This window comes from Orycteropus afer, unplaced genomic scaffold (genome assembly GCF_000298275.1).
Source record: "Orycteropus afer afer isolate SDZICR_OR568_19922 unplaced genomic scaffold, OryAfe1.0 scaffold00044, whole genome shotgun sequence".
Lineage (NCBI taxonomy): Eukaryota > Metazoa > Chordata > Mammalia > Tubulidentata > Orycteropodidae > Orycteropus > Orycteropus afer.
The window spans coordinates 13,700,203-13,709,268 of NW_006921631.1; the positions used below are offsets into that span (position 1 = coordinate 13,700,203).

The 9,066-nt window shown below is 39.7% G+C and overlaps 1 protein-coding gene across 1 annotated transcript in view; it reads right to left on the reverse strand.

Annotated features, from left to right (window-relative positions):
- Nucleotides 1–7,970, reverse strand: part of RGS4 (regulator of G protein signaling 4) — a 46,228-nt gene extending 38,258 nt beyond the window's left edge. The window contains 1 exon segment of the mRNA XM_007937753.2: nt 7,962–7,970. Coding sequence (XP_007935944.2) covers nt 7,962–7,970 — 9 coding nt within the window.
- Nucleotides 7,971–9,066: the final 1,096 nt, after the last annotated feature.

Genomic DNA, 9,066 nt, shown 5'->3' on the forward strand with positions numbered 1-9,066 from the left:
AACCGCCTGCCTTCTGGTTAGCAGTCAAGTGCCTTAGCCACTATGCTACCAGAGCTCCCTCATGGGCATTATAGTCTAGTACAAATCCAGGTGTTAAGTAGCACAAGGGTGTTGAAAACAAAACGAGAAAAGCAGAGTTGTAGTTGACACTATCATTGCTCTACCAAGATTCTCTTGAATCCCTTTCACTGCTTCTGTGTACTTCTCCCCCAGCTTCTGAGTATCTTTGCTTCTAATCATCTGCACTTAACATTCTCTTTGGAGGCTACCCTCAGGCTGCTAGAGAGGTTTTGCCTGCAAGCGCAGAAAGTTGGAATGATCTTACCCCGTGACTGGTAGAAGAATCTGAAGCCCAGCTTCCTTGACTAGGAGGAACAAAGATTGAAATATAATTTACCCTACAGAGCCTCCCTGATCATGCTGAAGCTGGGCCTTTGCTCAAATTGTAACATTGCTTGACGTAGAGACCACCAGAATGAGCCTCATGGATGTCCAATTATAGGAAGCATAATTGACTGAGATCTTCAACAGCTGAGCTATGAAATCCATTGCCAAGTTTGAGCTGAGGCCATAATTTCCTAGGCTCCTCCCAGTCAATGACTGAACAATACAGGAATACTAAGCTAGACTCCTTGTTGGGATATGAGAATCCTCTGAAGATGCCTTTGGCTCTAGGACTCTTCCAGTAGCCTTCCTGAACTTTCCTTAGACTGGCCAGCAGTCTGGGTCACCCCTACCAACCTTTCTTGCCATTCTCATTCACTTGGGGTTAAACTTGTGTTGCAGTTTTATGGCTCCCTCAGCTTGTTCTGAGCCCCCTCCTGATTCCTTTTATAAGAATTTCCCTAGTAAAATCCTCAAATCCTTTATCATGTCTTGGCATCTACTCCTCAGAGGACTCCAACTAACACCACTCCTTTACTGATTTCTACTGTCAGCACTTACTTACACAGGAGTGTTCAGCATTGGCAAATGCTATGTAACACAAGGGAGCAATGGGAACATATAATGAAAAGCACTTAACCTAGTAATAAGATGGTTATGTTGACCTTTGAAAGAAGTGTGAAGCTAATTAGGCAAAAGGATGGGAAAAGAGAATGTTCCCAGTAGAACTATCATATTCAAAGATCAGGAGGCAAGAATGAGAATGTCAGAGTCAAGAAAGGGGGCAAGTGATAATTAATAATTAGTGTGGTGAGAGATGGAGGAAGAAGTCAGTTTAGGAACTGGCTGCTTGACCATGCTAAGGATTTTTAACTTTTCCCTAAGAAGAGAGAGAAGTCATTTGTTATGGATTGAATTGTGCCCTCCCAAAATATGAGTTGGAATCCTAACTCATATACCTGTGGATGGAATTCCATTGGGAATAAAGTTTTCTTTTTTATGCTAATGAGGCTATGACAGTGTAAGATATGTCTTAAACCTAATCACTTTTGAGTTGTAAAAAGAATGCATTAGGTACAGAAATAAGCGCATAGCGGGACAGACGGATTATATCTGATGATGACAGAAGAGGATGAGTCTATAAACTCAGGAACTCCAAAGATTGCTGGCTACTGGAAGCTGAAATAGACAAAAAAAAGACCTTTCCTAGAGCCATATGCTGAATTTGGACTTCAAGCCTCCTGAACTGTGAGAAAATAACTTTGGGTTCTTTAAAGCCACCTACTTGTGGTATTTCTGTTACAGTAGCAAGAGGAAACTAAGACACTATTTTAAGACTTTAGACAGAAAGATGAAAGAGTTCGATCTACATTTTTATACCTCCTTCTAATCAGAGTGAAAAATGAATTACAGGCTAGAGTAGAAGTGAAGAGACAAGAAAAAAATTAATGTAATGGCTTGGGATGAGCAGGCTTGGCAATTCATAGCCCACAACCTATTTTCATACAACCCATGAGCAAAGAACAATGTTTTTCTTTTTTCTTTTAAATGATTGTAAGTGAGAAAAGAAGGAGAAAAATATATAATATAGATCAGAGAATAAACCAATAAAAAAAGACTATATGTGTATCTAAAAGCCTAATATATTTACAGAAGAAGTTTGTTGATCCTGGACTAGAGTATTGACAGTGAACATGGGGAAAAGTGGTTGGATTCATGAAATATTTTGAAGGTAAAATCAAACAAAATTTTTGATCTATTGGATGGAAAAGATGAGAGAAAATGTGGTATCAAAAATTTATCCTAGATTCCCAGCATGGGCATGTGGATGGTTGGAGTTACTATTTGTTGACAAAGAACACAAGGTAAGAAGCCAGCTTGAGAGATCCTGCAATGTCTTCACTCTGATTCAGTATTTCCTTTACTCAATCTAACTAAATTCAACTCAGTAGCTTTATAATACACACCATCAGAGATGAGATAATTGTACTCCTTGCCCTCTAAAGCATTTTACAGTTTTCAACAGGAAGGAATTACAAGTAAACATGACATAATAGAAATAGTGTCAGATGAGCGTCACAAAAGAGATACAACATACTAAGGGGGTTCCATTTAGAAAGATCTAGGGAGGATTTCAAAGAAGATGTGTCATTTGAATTAGGCCTTAAAGTATAACTGAGATTGCAAAACAGCATGACTGGAATTAATCCCCAGGTCCCCCTTGGTGCCACTTTCAAATTATTGAAAACTAGTCTCTCCTTAAAGATGATAGAATTCATAACCAACAGTTATCCTTATTAAATTATATTTCCTTATTAAACCCTCCTCTTCTCGTGTGCATTTGTCTTACAACATCTCCAACAACTTTGGACTCGCTCTTTTCCACCTCTCCCTGAACTCAGCTGTCCCAGGAGCCATGACATTTTCTTCCCTTCTCCTTTCTTCCACTGCAGCCAATTGAGTCAATTTGATCTGTTTCTCCCTCTGAGAGCCTGAGAACTATAATGGGTAGAACAGAACCCTTTTCAAAGGATGGGAGCTGAGTGGATAAGCACATGGGCTTGCACACTTATTAAAAATGATTCCGTGCCCCAGGAAAATAGAGTGGGCAGCAAGGAGGTCTGTGCTCTAGGGAGAGTAACTGGAATTTGGGCAGGTGTAGGAAGCACAGAGAAAGATTGACAGTAGTCTCGGGATATACTGTGTAGATCTGTCCTACAACGTCTCAATAGGTGGTATAGTGTGGGGCGTAGGGGCCTGCACTGTTTGGTTATGGGATGGAAGCAAGACTAATGGTGCTTATTGAAATGGAAGAGAAAAGGGGCAAGAAAAACCAAGATTTACTGAATTCTACATACTTTAATTTTTTGTAGTTGTTGTACTGTTGAAGTAGTATTCAGCTTTTAGGAGGAAAAAGGCAAGTCAAAGGGGGGGAATGTTTGTGTTATAGATTTATTTTTAAAAGCTTTGAGAATACAATCTAAACTTGACACATATTTGGCCCAAGCTCTATCTCCAAGTCTTTGCCTCCACTTCCTAAGGATCCCACTGATGAATGAGCATTAATGTTCATGCTGATGTTTCTACAAGTCACTGAGTCACCAGAGATTCAATTACACTCTACACTTTCTCCTTAAGGCAGAAAATGAGCTAATGTGTTTTAGAAAGATTTTTGGCAATAAGGCTTGAAGCTAAGATGTTTTTCATTTTAAAATTCAGGTAATTGGAAAAGAAGGCCATGCTTATTATTAAATACACTTATTTGCCTAATTATGAGTGAAAAGTGCAGTGATAAGAGTCATGGCTGATGTGAAGACAAAGAAGATAGACCTACTCTCAAAAATAGATATGTAAAACTTAAATAGAAGGAACAGGAGAAAAAATGAACATTTAGAGTGTGAGGTAAAAGGGGAGGTAGATAACCTAAAATGTGTTGTTTGGAACACTGACACCATCACAATTCTCAGTTTTAAAACCTATCATGGCTCCAGTAGCAAAGTTAATATCCTACCTAAGATTAGAGGTGGAAGAGTTATTAATTTTAGTTTTATTTTATCACTGTAGCTCCTTGTCCTCTATCTTGTCAAGCTGGGTAAAAGCTGGGATGGAATGAGAAAGTATGACAAAGGGGGAAATTTATCCCATGCTCTCTCTTTTTTCCACCTTCTACTTTTGTTCAGGGCATTGCTGCTTCAGTGTAGAATTCTCACCTTCCATGCAGGAAACCTGGGTTGGATGCCTGACCTAAGCACCTCATATGCAGTCACCATTGTCTGCCAGTAGAAGCCTACATGTAACTATGATGTAACTATGATGCTGAGGAGGTTTCAGTGGTGCTTCTAGACTAAGGCAGACTAGGAAGACTGGCTTGGCAATTTACTTCTGAAAATCATCCGATAAAAGTCCTGTGGATCAAAATATGTCTAATTCACAACAATTTTAAGACTAGGAAGGTTTTTTTTTTTTTTTTTTAACTCATTGTCCATGGGGTAGCCTGAGTCTGGGACCAAGTACATGGCAGCCAATAACAGCAACAGCACTTTTATTCAGATATTCCCTTTCCCCTCAACTAACCTAGTCACCTTTCTAGTGACAACTAACCTAGTCACCTCTGTCCCTAATCACTGTTGTCCAGCTACAGACCATGCATTTATTAAGAACCTATTATATTCCAGGCTCTTCAAACCTGTGAAAACAGAGGCCAAGAGACCAATAGCAGCAGCTCCTCACATTCACAGTGTTTTTTCAGTTTCTAAAATGGTTTCATATTTTGATCAAGGAAACACATCTTATTTTTATTCTCTTTAGAGAAATGAGGTGTTTACTGTTAGATGTCTTTGAAAATGCAAGTTCATGGCTATTTGATTATTCATACAAGAGAGCAACCTGGGGATCCTTATCACTCTATATGAAACCCTTTTGTCTGGACCAGAAGTCTTTGTGCTTAATATTCAGGAAGGGAATGAATGGCTTCTACAAAAGCTCACTATCAGAACAATCTGAGTGATCTTTAAAGAGACCTAAAGCTCTCAGGAAACATCCATGGGCAGTATCTTCGAGGTTCAGAAAATGGTCTGAAATCCTACAAAATCTACCTCCTCTGCCAGGACTCAGCACACTACTTATGTGCCTCCACATACTTGTTCTCACATAACCTCACAGCAAGGCATGGGTGTGGGTTGTTGTTGTTGTTAGGTGCCGTGGAGACTTTTCTGACTCATAGCAACCCTATCTATGCACAGCAGAACAAAACACCACACAATCCCATGCCAGCTCCATGATCCTTGCTATACTTCAGCCCATTGTCACAGCCACCATGTCAATCCAACTCGTTGAAGGCCTCCCCCTCTTTCACCAACACTCCACCTTACCAAGCATGACATCCTTCTCCAAGGAATGGACCCTTCTGACAACATGATGAAAGTAGATGAGACGAAGTCTGGGCATTCTTGCTTCCAAGGAGCATTTCAGTTGCACTTCCTCCAGGACAGATCTGCTAGTTCTTTTAGCAGCTGTGGTACTTTCAGCATTCCTCGCAAGCACCATAACTCAAAAATATCAACTCTTCTTCGGTCTTTCTTATTCATTGTCCAGCTCTCACATGCATATGAGGCAATTGAAAATATCATGGCTTGTGTCAGGCGCACCTCAGTCCTCAAGGAGACATCCTCGCTCTTCAGCACTTGAAAGAGATCCTTTGCAGCTGACTTGTCCAGTGCTACACGTCATCTAATGTCCTGACTGCTGCTTCTATTGGCATCGATAGTAGAACCAAGCAACGTGAATTCCTTGACAACCTCAATCTTCTCTCCATTTATCGTGATGCTGCTTATAGGTCCAGTTGTGAGGATTTTTGTTTTCTTTATATTGAGATATAATCCATATTGCAGACTGTATTCTTCAATTTTCATCAGTAAGTGCCTCAAGTCATCCTCACTTTCAGCAAGCAAAGTTGTGTCATCAGTGTATCTCACGTTGTTAATGATTCTTCCTCCAATCCTAATTCCACGTTTCCCTTCATATAGTCCAGGTTCTTGGGTTATTTGCTCAGTATATATGTTGAATAAGTATGGGGAAAGGATACAACCCTGACACACTCCCTTCTTGATTTTAAACCATGCAGTGTCCTTTTGTTTTGGTGGAACAACAGCCTCCTGGCCAATGTACAAGTTCTCCATGAGTACAATCAAGTGTTCTGGAATTCCCATTCTTCTCAATGTTATTCACAATTTGTTGTGATCCACACAATCAAATGCCTTTGCATAGTCAATAAAACACAAGTAAACATCTTTCTGGTATTCTTTTCTTTGAGCCAAGATCCATCTGAGAGCAGCTATGATATCCCTTGTTCCACGTCCTCTTCTGAATCCAGCTTGCACCTCTGGAAGTTCTCTGTCATATACTGCTGCAACCGTTTTTGAATTATCTTCAGTAAGATCTTACTTGCATGTGATATTAATGATATTATTAGATAATTTCCACATTCGTGGGATCACCTTTCTTTGGAATGGGTACAAATATGGATTTCTTCCAGTCACTTGGTCAGGTATCTGTCTTCCAAATCTCTTGGCATAACCAAGTGAGTGCCTCCAGTGGGACATCGTTTGTTGAAATATCTCAATCAGTATGCCATCAATTCCTGGAGCCTTGTTCTTCACCAATTCCTTCAGTGCAGCTTCAACTTCCTTCTTCAGTACCATTGGTTCTAGATCATATGCCACCTCCTGAAATGGATGAAGATCGATCAATTCTTTTTGGTACAGTGACTGTGTATTCCTTCCATCTTCTTTTGATGTTTCCTGCATCATTCAATATTTTGCCCATAGAATCTTTCAATACTGCAACTTGAGGCTTAATTTTTTCCCTCAGTTCTTTCAGCTTGAGAAATGCCAAGTGTGTTTTTCCTTTTGTTTTTCTAACTCCAAGTCTTTGCACATTTCATTATAGTAATTGGCTTTTTCTGCTTGAGCTGTTCTTTGAAATCTGTTCAACTTTTTGATCTTGTCATTTCTTCCATTCACTTTAGCTACTCTATGCTCAAGGGCAAGTTTCAGAGTCTCTTCTGTCATCCATTTTGGTCTTCTCTTCTTTTCTTGTTTTTTTTAGTGACCTCTTGCTTTTTTCATGGATGATGTTCTTAATGTCATCCCACAATTCTTCTGGTTTCCGGTCGTTGGTTTTCAATGCATCAAATTGTTCTTTAGATGGTCCCTATATTCAGGAGGGATATATTCAAGATCATATTTTGGTGCTCATGGACTTGTTTTGATTGTCTTTAACTTCAAGTTGAACTTGCCTATGAGCAGTTGATGGTCTGTTCCACAATCAGCTTCTGGGCTGGTTTTGGCTGAAGATATTGAGCTTTTTCATCGCCTCTTGCCACAGATGTAGTCAATCTGATTCCTGTGTGTTCCATGTGGCTAAGTCCATGTGTATAGCCACCATTTGTCTTGTTGAAAAAAGGTATTTGCAATGAATAAGTCATCAGTCTTGCAAAATTCTACCATGCGATTTCCAGCATTATTTCTGTCACCAAGGCCAAATTTTCCAACTAACAGTAATTCTTCTTTGTTTCTAACTTTTGCATTCTAGTCACCAGTGATAATTAACATATCTTGATTGCATGTTCGGTCGATTTCAGACTGCAGAAGTTGATAAAAATCTTCAATTTCATCATCTTTGGCTTTGGTGGTTGGTATATATTTTGAATAATAGTCGTATTAACTGATCTTCCTTGTAGGCATATGGATATTATCCTATCACTGACAGCACTGTACTTCAGGACAGATCTTGAAACATCCTTTGTGATGATAAATGCCATGCCATTGCTCTTCAAATTGTCATTCCTAGTACAGTAGATCACATGGTTGTCTGATTCAAAATGGCCATTTCATCTCACTAATGCCTAGAATATCAATCTTTATGCATTCCATTTCATTTTTGACAACTTCCAATTTTCTTAGATTCATCCATTCCATTCTTTCATTCCATTTTCTGATTATTAATGGATGTTTGCAGCTGTTTCTCCTCAATTTGAATCATGCCACATCAGGAAATGGAGGTCTCAAAAGCTTTACCTTATCCATATCGGTAAGAATGGTTTTAGTCTGATGATTCAGCTCTTTCCCAGTCGTATTTTGAGTGCCTTCTAACCTAAGTGACTCTTCCTCCTCCTCTATATTGGACAATGTTTCTGGACTGTTCATAAAGTTGTGTAGTAATGTATCAGACAGTGTTTCCCTGCTATTCTTAAGGTTTTCCCTGGCCAATTATTTGAAAAGTGGATGGCCTCTTCCTTCTTCTTAGTCTGTCTCAGTCTGCAAGCCACACTGAAACCTGTGTACCACATGACCCCTGCTGGGTTTGAAACATCAGTGGCATAGCCTCAAGACTCACAGCAACACGTCACCACAGTAAGACAAACCAACAGACAAGTTTGTCTCCCTTAGCTGTTTGAAACTTCTCCAACCTCCCCTACCTGAATCCCTGCTGCTGCCTCCTCGCTCTGTCCCTGCCCCCTGGCCTTTTTCTGGAGTGTGGGTAAGGCAAAGCAAACAGTCCTAAGCGAGTTTTGCAGACAAGGTTCAAAGAGGTTAAGTTAGGGAATTATTGAAAGTCAGTAGTGTGACAAGACTAGGATTAACTCTCCGTAGTTGAACTCCAGAGATTTTCCTAGTAAATTACACCTGTGATCTGCATGCTGTCTCTTTGAAGCCTAGCTAATGGCACATATAGAAATGATGGGACCTCTCAACAATGGCCATTCAATTTCTGCCCTACTTTATTGAAATATCAAGTGGGAAAATGCACTAGGCTATTAGAAATTATGCCACTAGAGCATTGTTCATTGGAATTGTGGGTGATTTAATCTGCTTAGAGATATCAAAAAACATTCAAAGAGCAGGTTGCTATGGCAATGCTACTCTTATCTTCGTTGCTTTAAACAAAAATATCTCAAGGACAGAGTAATTAGGTAAGTAGAGCAGTGCATCTGCGTTACTTCATGCAGTCATTTTCCAATGACTACCATTTTACTGTTGTGCCTTGTGCTCATAAGTTCTGCCTAATATAGCAATTCTCCCTCAGGGAAAAGTGTGTGCATTGTGTGTATGTTGTGTGTGTGTGTGGTGGGTATGTTGGGAGTAGTGTCATTGATTAACACTTGCCCCAAACTCCTTTAGC